Here is a 17252-nt window from a genome sequence, read left to right on the forward strand (position 1 = left end):
TGCGGGGCACAGGGATCAGGCCTGGAGGTGTGCGGGGCTGTGGAGCTCAGGGCAGAGGGCTGAGTGTATGTGAGGAGGGGTCAGGGCTCAGGGCAGAGGGCTGGGGTGTGTGTGTGAGGGGGGGTCAGGGCAGAGGGTTGGGGGGATATGCCCCTATTCCACCTCCCCAAGGCCCTGCCCTCGCTTCTTCTCTGTAGACCCCGGGACTCCCATGCCCCATCCAACCCCCCCTGCTCCCTGACTGCCCCCTCGAGAGACCCCCCGCCCCTAACCACCCTGCCCGGGATCCCATCCCTTATCCAACCCACCCTGCTCTCTGTCCCCTGACTGCCCCCACCCCTTATCCAACCGCCCAAGCCCCGGACCCCTTACCATGAGGCTCCTGGCAGCATGTTCTGCTCCGCGCAGAGCCAGACACGCTGCCCTGCAGGAGCGCGCAGCTCCGCCCCTCAGAGCACTGCACGTGCGGAGGCATGGCTCCAGGGGAGGGGGAGCCAAACACTGCCCCGCGGGAGCGCACAGTCCCGGCCACCAGAGCACTGCCCGCATGGCGGTATTTCTCCAGGGGAGCGGGGAAGGCGGGGGATGGGCCGGCGGCTTGCTGCGCTCAGCTGGGCACTCTGGCCAGGGAGTGTGGACCCCGCAGCTTGCCGCGCCAGGAGAGTGGGGCCATTTGCCTACCCCTGCATCAGGGTGTGCCTGGGCACACCCCATACGCACGCCCATGCTTCTGCCCCCGCAGGGGGAGCGAAGGGCGGAGAAGAGCAGGCCAGGCCGGGCAGGATTTTTAATGGCACACTGCTCCAGCAGGCAGCAGCGTGCCATTAAAAATCGGCTCGCATGCCATCTTTGCCACGCGTGCCATAGGTTGCTGACCCCTGCACTAGTAGATAGAATGGTGATGTCATCTATGGATCAAGTTCACCAAATATTAGTGCTGCAATAAAATATCCTGTGTATAAAATTTGTTTATAAAACCAAACTGACATAATGTAGATATTAAGGTTGAATTCTCTTAATAAATAATTCATGTGAACTCTAGGATTTTAGTAAATGCCATACTCCTGACTTTCAAAATAAATTTGAGTAAAGATCCTAATTAATTTCATATGTATAAGTGGTCATTGGACACAGTTTCCCTTTAATTTAAATAAGTTGTCTGAGGTGGAGAGGATCTTCACTCAGAAGGGGTTTAAATCATTACAAGACTAACAGATTCCTAACAAATTAGGCTAATTGGCAAATACTTGAAGACACTTTAACTTAATGATACCTTTGAACCTCTTAACCAGTCAAGTAGCAGTTTTTGAGCTGTTTACTGTAAGGTCTTGTCTACATGAGAAAGTTGCACCAGTTTAACTTGATTTTTAAAACCTATTTCATTAAACTGGTGCATGGCTGTATTGACACTTATTTCAGTTTAAACCAGAGAAGGAATGTATTTGAAGTAAACTGAAACATGACTGGTTTAAATAGAAATAAGAAAGTCCACGTAGTCTTTTGCACTGATTAAATTGGTTTAGAAACAATTTTAAGTTAACTTAGTACAATTGTGCATGTAGACAAGGCCTACAAGCAGAGGTCCTTTTAATGTTATAATAAGGAATGAAAGCTATTTAGGTGTTATACTGCTCTGTCACCTTAGCGCGGAAGGGAGGATGTGATCAACCTGTAATTTCCTGAAACACATGGCAAGGACAGAGCATTGTTTGAACAGAAGCAGTTACAAATAATTGGAGTTAACTGATTCTTGGAGCCAGGATCATGAGTTGCCTGAGAGGACAGAAAACAAATTTGTTGTAGTTTTTGAGTAAACCTAAACTGTGCTGTATTTTGCCATTGAAAGAGTGAATATGGGTTTTTTTTGTAGGAACTAGGGGTATGTATCGTAATCAATCCTAGGATAACTTATTAATATCTTGTCTGTCCATCTACATCTCTCCTAAAAAGGAAGCTTTTCTTCTTAGTTGGCAATATAAATATGCATCTGCAGTAACATCACACAGCTTTTACAAACTTTAAATATTCAAAGTCCCTAACCAGGTTGTATTAAGATATTTTCACTGTGCAGACTCTGCTTTACTTGCCAGTTTAAGGCAGTGGCCGCTGGTAGCATTCAGGATTGGAAGCAGCAGCAGTCAGTCACAGCTACTTTCTTGTCTAGCATGTCCCCTGTCCCCCTCTAGGGAGACAGTTTGGTGTGGGCTGGGACATGAGGAAAGAAATGTGCTTCTGATCTCTTCCTCCCCCCCCACCTCCCCCAACTTTGTTCTTCTGAAGCAGTCCCACTTGGGCTCCCTACAGGCCTTCGCTCATCTCATGGATGTTGAAAAGAGAGGTTAAAGGAGTAAAAGTTCAAGTGGGTTTGTACTCCCTCCTTCCTAGCAGCATGTGCATTTGTATTAGGGCTGTTGATTAATCGCAGTTAACTCATGCGATTAACTCAAAAAAATTAATCGTGATTAATCGCAGTTTTAATTGCACTGTTAAACAATAGAATACCAATTGAAATTTATTAAATATTTTGCATGTTTTTCTACATTTTCATACATATTGTATTCTGTGTTGTAATTGAAATCAAAGTGTATATTATTTCTTATTATAAATATTTTTACTAAAAATTATAAAATAGTATTTTTCGATTCGCCTCATGCAAGTACTGTAGTGCAATCTTTGTTGTGAAAGTGCAATTTACAAATGTAGATTTTTATTTTTTTTGGTTCTCTAACTACATTCAAAAACAGTGTAAAACTTCAGAGCCTACAAATCCACTCAGTCCTACTTGTTCAGCCAATTGCTAAGACAAACAAGTTTGTTTACATTTATGGAAGATAATGCTGCCCTCTCCTTATTTACAAGGACACCAGAAAATGAGAACAGGTATTTGCATGGTACTTTTGTAGCCGGCATTGCAAGGTATTTAGGTGCCAACTATGCTAAACATTCATATGCCCTTCCATGCTTCGGCCACCATTCCAGAGGACATGCTTCCATGCTGATGACACTCGTTAAAAAAAATAATGCCTTAATTAAATTTGACTGAACTCCTTGGAGGAGAATTGTATGTCCCCTGCTCTGTTTAACCTGCATTCTGCCATATGTTTCATGTTATAGCAGACTCGGATGATGACCCAGCACGTGTTGTTCTTTTTAAGAATACTTTCACTGCTTATTTGACAAAATGCAAAGAAGGTACCAATGTGCGATTCCTAAAGATAGCTACAGCTTTTGACCTCAGGTTTAAGAATCTGAAGTGCCTTCCAGAATCTGAGAAAGGCGAAGTGCAGAGCATGCTTTCAGAAGTCTTAAAAGAGCATCACTCCAATGCGGAAACTACAGAACCGGAAGCACCAAAAAAGAAAATCAAGCTTCTGCTGGTGGCATCTGACTCAAATAATGAAAATGAACATGCGTCGGTCCGCCCTGCTTTGGATTGTTATCGAACAGAATCCGTCATCAGCATGGATGCATGCCCCCTGGGAATGGTGGTTGAAGCATGAAGGGACATATGAATCTTTAGTGCATATGGCACGTAAATATCTTGCGACGGCGGCTACAACACCTGTTCTGACTTTCAGGTGACATTGTAAACAAGAAGCCAGCAGCATTAATTCCTGCAAATGTAAACAAAGTTGTTTGAGCGATTGGGTGAACAAGAAGTAGGACTGAGTGGACTTTCAGGCTCTAAAATTTTACCTTGTTTTATTTTTTAATGTAGGTTTTTTTGTACATAATTCTACATTTATAAGTTCAACTTTCATGATAGAGATTGCACTGCAGTACTTGTATGAGGTGAATTGAAAAATACTATTTTTTTTTACAGTGCAAATACTCGTAATTAAAAATAAATTTTAAGTGAGTACTGCACTGTGTTGTAATTGAAATCAATATATTTTAAAATGTAGAAAACAACGTCCAAAAATATTAAAATAAATGGTATTCTATTTTTTTAATTGTGCGGTTAATTTTTTTTTTAATTGCATGACTGCCCTAATTTGTATCCCCCACACACTGACTCCTTAGTGAGGAAGAGGGAAGAAAGCATGTCCTGGCAGCCAATACCTTGCCTCTTATCCTCTGCTCCAGCTGGGAAGATAATGCAGGGGAGGGACATGTGGATGACTGACTTACTCCTGTCATGGGTTTACTATGAGGACAAAACAGATGTTCAACTCAACAGTCATACTCTTTAGAGTAGTAGCAGAAGAGATGGTGGGAATGGCTCAAATAGTAGCTAAGTACACAACTTTTCTGCAGTGCTAAATTCACTCATTTTTAAAAAGTCCTATTTGACTTTAGGGGATTTGTCTGCAAATTTCATATTTTCTCCTTTGTTCCTAAACAGGAAGCTTCTTTCCAGTGATCGCAATCCACCGATTGATGACTTAATAAAATCTGGAATACTACCTATTTTAGTGCACTGTCTTGAAAGAGATGACAAGTGAGTGTGTTAACTTTTCCTACCAGTACTTTCTTTTAAAAAAGTAATTGTTTTGGGAAGATTTCATAGAAATCCTTTGACAAAACAATTCATGCAAGCATTTGCAAGTGTTCATGTTAAGATACTGTATTAGATTCAGATAGTTTTACTGTAATACAGAACATTTTCTAACTTTACACTTTTATTTGTAGTCCTTCTTTACAGTTTGAAGCTGCATGGGCTTTGACAAACATTGCATCTGGAACCTCTGAACAAACACAGGCTGTAGTTCAATCTAGTAAGTTGATCAGTTTTGATGATAATGCATTTCATGTGCATACTGTAATTTCTTCAAAAATATGAGGCTCAAGTGATGATTTAAAAAGCACCTACACCCTATCTCTCGTCCTCAAATACTCACCAATCTACACTATGTAGGACTGGTACTTTTATATGATAGCCAGGATGGTTGAAACTGAATTGTCAATCACAGGCACATCGCGGAAGGACCTGCCCAGGAAGTCTCCTGCCAGAAATTCTACCCCTTCTCTGGCAAGCAGCATCAGTTGAAGCACACATCTGCTTTTGTTCTTCATTTTCTCAGATTTTAAATACATTTGGGTTTCCTGATGGTGAGTAATCTCTTGTGGGAACTCACACTATTTTAGCAGAGTTAATATCTGCTGGTTTTCCAGTTTTCAAATGCTATTTTTTACTTTTCTTCACAATTAAGAGGGATTCCCTACCTAATTTTGAAGGCGAAGCAAAAGGTACAGTCCAAATCCAGAGGGTTCCTCTGAGGGAATTTACTTCCAAGATCTCACACTAGATAAAATGGTGTCTATATGTTCAGGAATCTGAAGTTAGGAAGGAATTTTTGTACTTGCAATCCATGTTGCCAGATGAAACAGAAAATTGTTTTATGGTTCTGTGCCCTACATATTTCTTTTAAATCTACTTGAACGTCAACTTGTGAGAACAGGGCTCTTCTCTAGTATTAAATTTGCCAAATAAAATAATCGTGCTTCTTGAGATCTGAATATAGAATCACTGCCATGTTCAAGCAAGTTTTTGTAGTTGAATCAAATTTACTTCCTATTCTCTTCCAATTCCTCATGGATCTGCTATTGTAAATAAGGAAAAGGTTGTTATAAACAGACAAGGAAAAACCGAAGTCCACACAACTTAAAAACAGAACAGGAAGTATCAAAATATTACTGAAATCCAGAGACAATGTGAGCAAATTTTACTGCGCTATAAACTGTCAATGCTGGAGATGCTGAATTGCCAACAGTGTGAAAGGGCAGGGGTAACTCTTCCACTCAAGAAATTTAATGTGTGAAAACTGCACATTAAAAACGGTTTCCTTATTCTTAAATATTTGAGTCAATTCTACATTTTGTTTAATGTGGCAGTGGTTTTCAAACTGGGGCACACATGAGCTCTCATCGGGGTACACAAGAAAAATCCTGTAATGGTGGATAATGTATTGTGTTATCCCTTACAAACCACCTTCTCTCCTCCACCCCACCCCACCCCCGGCTGTTTGCATAGCTATATTATGCCCCAATGTCCTAGAAAATTAGGGTTGGAAGAGACTTCAGTCTAGTACTCTAGTCCAACCCCCTGCTCAAAGCAGGACCAATCCCAACTATGCGATAGACTACTCAAGGGTTCTCAAACAGGGTCATGACCACTCAATGGGTCACAAGATTATTCCTTGGGGATTGTGAGCTGTCAGCCTCCACCCCAAACCCCGCTTCGTCTCTAGCATATATAATAGTTAAATATTAACTTTTTAATTTATAAGGGGGGTTGTACTCAGAGGCTTGCTGTGTGAAAGGGGTCACCAGGGCCAACCCTAGGGCGGTGCAGGGCCTGCGGCGGAAGTGACAAATCAGTTACTTCTGGGATCCACTGCACCGGGTGCCAGGTAGGGGAGATGTTATGCCTCCCCAAACAGCCAGGCGTGGCTCCCCCCCCCCCAGGCTCTCCTTTGGCAGTGCCGCTGGGCTCCAGGGGCTGGGACGATGCATGCCTGGGGCTAGGGAGGCGCCGCCGCAAGCTCTCCCTCCTGGTGCGCTCTCCCTCGGGTGGAAGGGGGATGGCTGGGGGCTAGTCTCCCCCAGCCAGCAGTTCACACACTACCCATGCGTGCTGGCCCGCGGGGCCTGGAGCGGTCGCCCTGATTCGCTGTACCCTAGGGATGGCTTTGGGGGGTCACCAATACAGAGGTTTGAGAATCACTGGACTACGTTATTTGGAAACGGGTACATAGCCTAAAAAGTTTGAAAACCACTGCAATAAGGGAAAGTACTGTGCTTAAACTCTACAGTCTGGTTTGAGTGATTGAAATTAATATGTTAGCTTGATTACTAGGTTGACACAGGCATAGGTAATTCTAATTTAATCTTTTATTTGCTTTCTTTGATAAGAGAAATAAAATGCTTCTTATTTATTGTGATAAATCTGTGACCACTTGACAATAACGTAATCAGTTAACTCTTGGATTTGCTTTTAAAATACAAGTTAAAATGGATTTTATGTAAAGTGTTTGTTTGTTTGTTTAATATGAATTTTGTAGCAAAATTTAGAGCCAACTTCTTGGTCTGGGAAGCTGAGAACTAACAAAAAGCAGAGAAAATGCTGGAGGGCAAAAAAGATCTTTCCGTAGAAATAACAGATTAATCCTGAATATCAAATTTTAAAGTACTACGTAAGCAAATCCAAGGCAAATATTTCACAAAATTAACCAGTGTAAAGATCACAGATCTTTAAATAGTTTTTTTTCACTTTAAGTCTTCAGCTCATCTGAGAGAGTTTGTGTTTAATCAGAGAATGAATCTGTGTTGTGAAATTGCAGTTGGTTACAAAATTCATTATCCTTCTCTTTTTGGGGCATTGTTAAAGTCCACTGAAATCAATGTAGTAGGATCCTATTGAGTTCAAAGGAGTTGGACTGAACTGTCAAAGAGCAGTTTTCTCTAATATTGATATCCCCCCTCTCGATACAATTTAGATTGCTGCAAGTGTATCTAGGTTCGGTTTTGTATGTTACATAATGATGCATTAGAATTAGGACCGTTGATTAATCGCCATTAACTCACGATTAACTCAAATTAATCGTGATTAAAAAAATGAATTGTGATTAATCGCACTGTTAAATTTTAATTGGCATTCTATTGTTTATTAAATATTTTTGGATGTTTTTCTACATTTTCAAATATATTGATTTCTATTACTACACAGAATACAAAGTGTACAGTGCTCACTTTATATTATTTTTATTACAAATATTTGTCCTGTAAAAATGATAAACAAAAGAAATAGTATTTTTCAATTCACCTCATACAAGTATTACGCAATCTCTTTATCGTGAAAGTGTAACTTATAAATGCATATTTTTATTACATAACTGCACTCAAAAACAAAACAATGTAAAACTTTTGAGCCTACAAGTCCACTCAGTTCTACTTCTTGTTTGTCTTAGCGATTGGCTGAACAATTTTGTTTACATTTACAGGAGATAGTGCTGCCTGCTTCTTATTTACAATGTTACCTGAAAATAAGAACAGGCGTTCGCATGGCACTTTTGTAGCCAGCATTGCAAGGTATTTACATGCCAGATATGCTAAACATTTGTATGCCCCTTCATGCTTTGGCCACCATTCCAGAGGACATGCTTCCATGCTGATGATGCTCGTTAAAAAAATAATGCATTAATTAAATTTGTGACTGAACTAGTTGGGGAAGAATTGTATGTTTCCTGTTCTGTTTTACCCACATTCTGCCATATGTTTCATGTTAGCAGTCTTGGATGATGACCCAGCACATGTTCGTTTTAAGAACACTTTCACAGCAGATTTGACAAAACGCAAAGAAGGTACCAACGTGAGATTTCTAAAAATAGCTACAGCTCTCGACCCAAGGCTTAAGTATCTGAAGTGCCATCCAAAATCTGTGGAGGATGTTTTCCGAAGTCTTAAAAGAGCAACATTCAGATGCGGAAACTACAGAACCGGAACCACCAAGTAAGAAAATCAACCTTCTGCTGGTGGCATCTGACTCAGATGATGAAAATGAACATGCATCAGTCTGCTTTGCTTTGGATCGTTATCGAGCAGAACCCACCATCATCATGGATGTTTGTGTTCTGGGATGGTGGTAGAAGCATGAAGGGACATATGAATCTTTAACGCATCTGGCACGTAAATATCTTGTGACACCGGCTACAACAGTGCCATGTAAACGCCTGCTCTCATTTTCAGGTGACATTGTAAATAAGAAGCAGGCAGTATTATATCCTGCAAATTGTAACCAGACTTGTTTGTCTGAGCGATTAGCTGAAGTAGGACTGAGTGGACTTGTAGGGGCTAAAGTTTTACATTGTTTTATTTTTGAATACAGGTTTTTTTTAAATAACTCTCTACATTAGTAAGTTCAATTTTCATGATAAAGAAATTGCACTACAGTACTTATATTAAGTGAATTGAAAAATATGCTGTCTTTTGTTTTTTACAGTTCAAATATTTGTAATCAAAAATAAATATAAAGTGAGCTCTGTGTACTTTGTATTCTGTGTTGTAATTGAAATCAATATATTTGAAAATGTGTAAAACATCCAAAAATATTTAAATAAATGGTATTCTGTTATAGTTTAATAGCGCGATTAATTGAGATTAATTTTTTCAATTGTTTGACAGCCCTAATTAGAATCATTTTATTTCTGCTATATTAAAGCTAACTTTTCAATGGATCGAAAGCCAGGATTGAGTCTGGCAGTTTGGATTTTTCTACTGACGGACTTAGATTAGAAACCACGTAAACACACCTAGTTTCATTGAAGTACTCCGTACTCAAATATTATGCAAGTATGGGTACTCTCTTGTAATAGTTTATTTGAATGAAGAAGATGGCCTATTAGCATCTCTCCAAAACTACCAGTCATTGTAATTGCTGGGGGTATTTTTACTATTATTATACTCGCTTTGTAAATCCTATTGTTTAATATTGAATAAGGTCGGTGGCTAATAAACATGTTTTAAGAATTAAAATATTTGACCCGTTATGTGTCAGAAGGAACAGTGGTGTGGTGTATCTGCTTAGAAAACTAACAGTTTGACTATAAAATCAAATTATAAATGAAACCTTCTCCTCTATCATCCCCCCCCCCCCCCCCCAATTAATGTAAATTCAGTAAAATCCTACACCCAGTAAATTCGGGACCAAGTAATTAAAGTAAACAGGTCCTTCAGTGTTAACAAGTATTGGGTCCTTCCTCCCAACCAAGCTTCTTCGGGAGATGTTGCACAAGTCCCTTAGCTTTTGGGGTGTAAGAGTAGGAGTTAAGAGCATCTTCCAGATAATATCACAATGTTACATGTTGACTCAGCAGTGACTGTGCTTGGGAGCTGGCTCCTGCTCCTCATGTTCCTATATATGAGGCAGGGATGTAAGTGTCTGTCTTATTCTGGGTGAGTGATTTATGTTAAACCCCTTCCTTACAGATCAATTTGGTCTTTTTGCCAGTCATTCATTGACAGTATTTGAAACATCAGAATCTCTTTTGTGGTAATCAGTTGGATTGCCCCTTTATCTAAAACTTTGAAGAGTCAGGAAGAGAAGACAAAATATATAGGTGACAGCTTATGTTGCTGTACAAATATGTTGATAAGAATTTTCAAGATTTTGCTTATTAAAAGTTGCTAACTAAAACTTCTATTAATAACCAGTGATGGAAAAGAATGTAGAAAATATATAGCTACTTAATGATGATTAGTGACTTTCTTCAAATTAACTAATTGTGCTTGTTGGGTTGATATTAAAGTGTTGAAATTCCATTTCAGACAGCTCTAGTGATAACTACATAGATAAAACAGTTGAACATTAATGTTGAAATTCAATGGTAATTAGTAGAACTAAATATGGAATTTCAACATTAACCATTTATTAAGAATAATTACTTATAATTTAAACTTGTCATACAAAGTTATATAAAAATAACTACCTTAAATCTTTTGTTCTCATTATATTGGTCTGAAGTGCAGACCCTTCTGTGAAAGAATGGTACGAAAGGAAAAGTTGTGTTATGATCTATGTTTATATTTGAACATCATCTGGAAAAAGAGTGAAGTCTCATTAACCAGAATAAACACCTAGCTGGAGAAAATCTTCACATCATGGGGTAATGGAATGTCAGTTTTTAACTTAAGAGCTAACTATAGTAATGAGCACATCACTTTGGAACTAAGACTTTTTGAGTAACAGAGTGCTTTATTTTTCAGATGCTGTGCCACTTTTTCTGAGGCTGCTGCATTCACCCCATCAAAATGTGTGTGAGCAAGCAGTATGGGCTTTAGGCAATATCATAGGTTTGTGTTACTCTTAATATAAGTTTCTTTTGAAATCAAATTAATAAACCAATTTGGATTCTATTATCTTTAAAAAAAAAAAAAAAAAAAAAAAAGTATGCTTAACTACAAGAGCAATGGGATTGGCTCAAATACATGGAGTTCATTTCTCTCAAAATGCCCTTTGCTTAACTCTTCCTGCTTTCTCTCTTGCTCCTCCTCTAACACGTACATCTTTCAGTCAAGGTACAAGAAAAGGAAAGAATGTCTGGCAAACAAATCACATGCATAATGTTATAATGAAAAACAACTTAAAACAGTTTTCATTATAAAGGCTCTGGATCGCCATCAGAGCTCACACTTCAGTCACCGGAGCTTTCATAGTACATGTTTAATCTTTCTGGCCAAGCTTTTGGTTAACCTAAAACTTTCGTTTGTCTCTTCTTGATTATTGTTGATACACCACAGAGAGTCAAATATCATAGTGGTGAGTGTAGTCTAAAAATGTCAGCCCCACCATGTCTTAAATTACTGAAATGTTGTGGGTTTAGGTATTGCTTAGTTTGTGACAATAAGCTAAGTTTTCAAAAACTCTGATTCTAGTTTTTCTTAAAACATTGGTACAGTATTGTTACTTGGACCTGGGAGTGACGCTGTTCCTTCCCTATTAACAATACAGCTTGGCTACGACAATGCTGAGGACCATATAAGTATCTAGGTCGATGCAATACACATCAAACTGTGGGGATATCCTAGTAAACTGAAAATGTTCTATTCAGTTTCAAGCAATATGGAACTTGTCCAGGGCCGGCTCCAGGCACCAGCCGAGCAAGCTCGTGCTTGAGGCGGCAGATTCTACAGGGCGGCATTCCGCCCAATCCTAGGGCGGCATGGCCGCTTCTTCTTTATTTATTTATTTATTTATTTGTGGTTCGCTGATCCGGCCGTCCTATGGGGGGCGGCGGCACGGAGGAGGGGAGCGCCCTGCTGGGAGCGGGCTGTGCACTCAGTCTGCCCCAGCCAGTGCCAGGTCTGTAGCAAGTCCGGCAGGGCAGCCCATGTCCTTCCCTCCCCGCCGACCGGAGCAGCGCAGAGCCCTCCTGGCAGGCAGTGCAGCGGTCAGGGCCGCGAGGCGAGCGCCCCGCTGATGCCCTGGCCACCCCCCTGCTCCCTCCCTCCCTCCCCCCCGCTAGCCAGGGCACGTCTGCAGCGCCGGGAGTCCCCCTGCACCCTGGCTCCAGCTGCGCCACAGGGGTTTTTTTTGTATTTTTTTTTGCTTTGCCATTCTGGCCGCCCCGACAGAGCATTTTGTCTGGATCAGTACCTGTTATGATTGATGGGCCTCCACTATACCTTGTTCTCATGGTCATTAATTGCTATCTTTTTTCATATGTTCTTAATCATGGATAACTACCTCTTCAGAATTCAGCAAATCACTTTTTTTGCTAGCACGAAGTATGTTTAATGTGAATCAAGGGGAGCAGTTATTTACTGCATGTTGAACGAGGTGTTTCTTGTACAGTCAGTTGTTGGCAAGTCACATTTTGACTAATGATGTCTATTGCATCCAAAGGCTTAGACAATTTTACATACTTCTTAATAGTGAAGGGTTTAAATTTACAAAAATGAAGACATACTGGAAAGCTGACTGTCACTTGCCAGGATGTTTAACATTGGATGTGTTATTCTCTGCATTGCCAAAAGCAGTATGTAAAGAAGTTACTCCTAGTTTCTTGACTACCTTCTACTCAGATCACTGAACAATTTAATAATGCTAAACAGTGGGTATTGGGGAAAATGTCTGTTCTGAGGTGTTTTCCTTTTGGGGGTGTGTAGAAATCAATGTTATACCCCTGGTACCAGTTTTACAGCTGAGCTGAGGCCCACCCTCATGCCCAAATTGTGCTTGGAAACTGGAAGAGTAGCCCTTGGGTCATCTAACAACTAGGCCCTTGGTTATTTAACATGGGAACATGGTTCTACCACACTATTCTTTATAAATAATTTTTATCTTCATAAAACGATTTAATGTTTACACAGGTGATGGACCCCAGTGTCGAGATTACGTTATTAGTCTTGGAGTGGTGAAACCTCTGCTGTCCTTCATCAGTCCATCTATTCCCATAACATTCTTAAGGAATGTTACTTGGGTCATGGTCAACTTATGCCGTCACAAAGACCCACCTCCACCGATGGAAACCATTCAGGAGGTGAATTGAATTACTTATTTATAAATTAAATTAAATTAAACAAATTGAATTGTTAAATGTCTTGGGTATTTCTATTTAATATTAACACTTTGTCTCTCTCCCGCCCCCTCCAGATCCTTCCAGCCCTCTGTGTTTTAATTCACCACACAGATGTAAATGTGAGTAAAAACATTTTCCACAAATTATTTTTTGACCAAGTCCTGGACAGGTCATGGGCCGTGAATTTTTGTTTACTGCCCGTGACCTGTCCGTGACTTACTAAAAATACCTGTGACTAAAACGTAGCCTTTTTCCATAAGTTCTTGAGTGAATAATTGATTTTGTTTGTTTTTGTTTTTATTTGGGGACCAAACTGAAAAATCAGAAGGAAAAAAATGAGTTTGGATTGAATCAAAACTGGATTTTTTTTTTTCAGTTTTTTTTTCTCCAAAAGAAAAAACCTGAAATATTTTGTTTCAGACCTGTCACCAGATGGTGTTTCTAAAATTGCTCCCCAGGACCAGAGTACTCAGCATCTGCTGTGGATGTCAGGGTCTGCGGCCCCGGGGTCAGGGACACCAGGGTTTCCCAGACTCTTGGGTCAGTCCATATGCAGGGCTGCCTGGAGTCCCGGACCTTGAGAGCCCAGCCCATCCTACGACCTCCTGGCTCTTGCAGCAGTGAGTTGGCTCCAGTTAGGTGTCCCAGGGTTTCCAGGCTCCTGGCTCTACAGTGGGGAGACTGGAAGTTCTGGCATGGTGGTGCCTCCCTGGAGCCATGGACCCTGAAAGTACTGGATCTGGCCCTGGGGCAGTGCGCTTGGTGAGTTTGTTGCATAGCAGGGAGCCTACCAGCCCTGAGTATCCTGGCTTCAGCTAGGGCTTTAAATTTACTACGCAGAAGAAAAATGCTGCTTTCCCTTTATTTTATTTTTTTAGTAGTTTAACACAGTACTGTACTGTTTGCTTCTTTTTGTTGGTTTGTTTTTTGTTTTGTTTTTGTGTGTGTGTGTGTGTGTGTGTGTGTGTGTGTGTGTGTGTGTGTGTCTCTGCTGCTGCCTGATTGTTTACTTCCGGTTGCAAATGAGGTGTGTGGTTGACTGTTCAATTCGTAACTGTAGTGTTCATAACTCTAAGGTTCTACTATATATTGCTAACGATTCAAATATATATTAGGCCAACTTGATCTATGACATTGACTACAATTAGAAGTCAAGTGGGCTTACCCCAGGGATAAAGTAGATGTTTGTGCACATGTATTACTAATCAGTTTTTTTTTTCATTTGTTGTTTGTCCTAATTCTGTTTTATTTGAATACTTGTACTATAGCTGTCCCTGGCATCAAGGGTTTGGTATTATAGGATGTCCAAAGTATATTGAGTGGTGTCCTAAATGTTTAATGTTGGTACTTGTATGCCCAGAATAGCTCTGGTTTTAGAATCTGTTCCATGATAACAGTAACATTGAAGCAATGATCCTTTTGGCTCAGAATCAAAATTGTGGACTACAATATTATTCTTGACTAAATGACTGTAAGAGTAAAAATCAGAGAATTGCAATCGTGATTGATTTATTTTGTAGTGGAGATCTTTTGATATATTTAACCTGTTTACTTTTGGAAGAGTTAAAGGAAGGTTTTGAATTATTGATTCTTTATCTTTTATGTGAATACAAAGGGCCATTCTGGTGACTCTCCACATTCTGTTAAATGAGAAACTGTGGTGACCTACACCATTGGATCTCTTTTGAGGCATTGTCTATACAGGAAGATTTTACTGGCAGTACCAGTATGGTTATATTAGCATAACCCCTTGTGTGAACATTTTTATTGTGGTATGTGTCCTTTTTTTCTGGTTTAGTTTGTCACTTGGAAAGGGGTCTAAGGCAAACTGAAAAAAGGCACACTTATGCTGAAGTATGTCCACTTTGATGTCCATTATAACTATACCAGTTTAAATTCACATTTTAACTTCTACTGATATAACTGTCCCATGTAGATGAGGCCTGTCCTTTAACTCAAAACTTATGTGGAGTTTCTTGAAACTTCTCTATCTACAGATCAGTTCATTCACACTTGTAGTAGCTGAAATGATACTGAACCTCTTAATTCTCTGAGAATTGCTTAGTTTTTGTAATCCTGCATCTGAACTGTTAGTTTCCTCTCGACTGCTTCCAATGTATTTCCTGGCATATATAAATTTACATCTTTTATTTACGTATTGTATTGTATTAATATACTTTTTATGCGGTTCAGATGTGCTACTAAAAAATGAGTTATTTCAGCATGCAGTGCTATTGCATCTAGTTTCCACTAAGTACCTTTCAAATGCTTTTTAAAGTTCTGTGAAGGAACTCTACTTTGTGAATGAGAGTAGTTAATCTCCTGTGAAATGTGAGCCATCATTCTGAGGCTGCCTATTCTGTGTTCCCTGAAGTGTTGTCACCCCAACAATCAATCTTTATTTTTTCTCATATTGTCCACTTTAAATTAAAGATTCTCAAGAGGACAGGTATGAAGGATATAATGGTCAAACATCATATTCTTGACTATGTTTATAAATTATATTTTGTCCTATGTTCTAGCTACCAGGAAGGCAGCAGACAAAGGTGCAAGGAACAGATTACAAAGTGGCTGCATTTTAGATGTTTTAAAGTGAATATGTCAAACAGCAGAATAATTTCCTTCTATTTATAAGATGTTAAACGACAAAATCCTCTCAATGTAAAAACCCTTACCTTGAGACAGTTACAAAACTAGAAACATTTAAATGGACTCTAACAACAAGGCTTCAACAAAAAAACGATCTTTAAATATAATAGCATTATAACATAGATCTCGGCACATCTTATTAAGACCTTTCTCTCCTTATGGATTTGACACTTTATTTTTTTTTTAATGTTAGATATTGGTAGATACAGTCTGGGCCCTCTCCTACCTAACGGATGCTGGCAATGAACAGATCCAGATGGTGATAGACTCTGGAATAGTCCCTCATTTGGTTCCCCTTCTGAGCCACCAAGAAGTTAAAGTGCAAGTAAGTTTAGATAGCAATATCTTAATTTATTTCAAAATATAGTAATATATAATATTGAAGTGGCTTACTTTTTAAATTGTTTAGTTATCACTTTGATACTTGACTAAAGGTTTATCAGCAAACATTTATTTGCAAAATACTTAGGTTATCAAAATGTCAGTTACTTAATTTGTGGTAACATTTGAATGAAATAATATTTTGCTGTGTTCACTGTTTTCATGCTTAACTTACAGATAAAAATACTGTTTTTCTAAATGTTCAAGTCTTGAAATACAGTGTGTTGTTTCAGACTGCTGCACTCAGAGCTGTAGGCAACATTGTTACTGGTACTGATGAACAGACACAAGTAGTTCTGAATTGTGAAGCTCTTTCACACTTCCCAGCACTGCTGACACATCCCAAAGAAAAAATTAATAAGGTATGTAAATACATTTTGGGGTGAAATTTACCCATAGGAATAGTTATTTATTTGTCCTGTATTGTAAATATTATTGACCAAATGTCAGTATGACACTGTTTTCCCCAAATACTATAACTTGATAATACGTCTTTGTTGCAATACCAGTTTCTTGCCAACAAGTCTTGATCTTGCTATATTTTCCTTTACTTATTTAAATTAAGCCATTAGTATCCTAAAAAAATCTAAGGAACTTCATAGATATCCTTACCAAATATAGTAATTCTTTGTAATAACTTCATCAATATCATGGCATTCCAGAATGTCATATAAACCAGTATTCATCAATCCATAATCCCAGCAATGAGTTCTTGACCTTGTATGAAATTTGATCTTTATTTTGTGCTGCAAGGTTGGCAATTTCCCAAGGAAAACTAATTTAGGTCAGGGCACTGGTAAATACTGGCTTAAACCTGGTTTAAACTGGGGGAAAATAATTGCATCAGTGTTCAGCAAACATAGAATTAATCTTTTCAAACTTTGGGTATATCATTCAAATCTGAGGAATAAGAACATAAGAATTGTCCTACTGGGTCAGACCAAAGGTCCATCTAGCCCAGTATCCTGTCTTCCGACAGGTAATCAAGTGATCCATCCCCTGTCGCTCATTCCCAGCTTCGGGCAGACAGAGGCTAGGGACACCATTCCTGCCCAATAGCCATTGATGGAACTATTCTCCATGAATTTATCTAATTCTTTTTTGAACCCTGTTATGGTCTTGGCCTTCACAACATCCTCTGGCAAGGAGTTCCACAGGTTGACTGTGCGTTGTGTGAAGAAATGCTTCCTTTTGTTTGTTTTA

The 17252-nt window shown here is 39.4% G+C and overlaps 1 protein-coding gene across 8 annotated transcripts in view; it reads left to right on the forward strand.

The window, feature by feature from the left end:
• The window catches only part of KPNA4 (karyopherin subunit alpha 4), a 79560-nt gene that overhangs the window by 13812 nt on the left and 48496 nt on the right, over positions 1 to 17252 (forward strand). For all 8 annotated transcript variants that reach the window (XR_010590342.1, XR_010590343.1, XR_010590341.1 and 5 more), the window contains exons 6-12: positions 4346 to 4441; positions 4633 to 4718; positions 10705 to 10791; positions 12811 to 12980; positions 13094 to 13138; positions 15862 to 15993; positions 16283 to 16411. Coding sequence is in view for 3 of the 8 variants with exons in the window: in XM_008165011.4 (XP_008163233.1) it covers positions 4346 to 4441; positions 4633 to 4718; positions 10705 to 10791; positions 12811 to 12980; positions 13094 to 13138; positions 15862 to 15993; positions 16283 to 16411 (745 nt within the window). In the remaining 5 variants the exon portion in view is untranslated. The remainder of the gene's footprint in view (positions 1 to 4345; positions 4442 to 4632; positions 4719 to 10704; positions 10792 to 12810; positions 12981 to 13093; positions 13139 to 15861; positions 15994 to 16282; positions 16412 to 17252) is intronic.

This window comes from Chrysemys picta, chromosome 9, assembly GCF_011386835.1.
Source record: "Chrysemys picta bellii isolate R12L10 chromosome 9, ASM1138683v2, whole genome shotgun sequence".
Lineage (NCBI taxonomy): Eukaryota > Metazoa > Chordata > Testudines > Emydidae > Chrysemys > Chrysemys picta.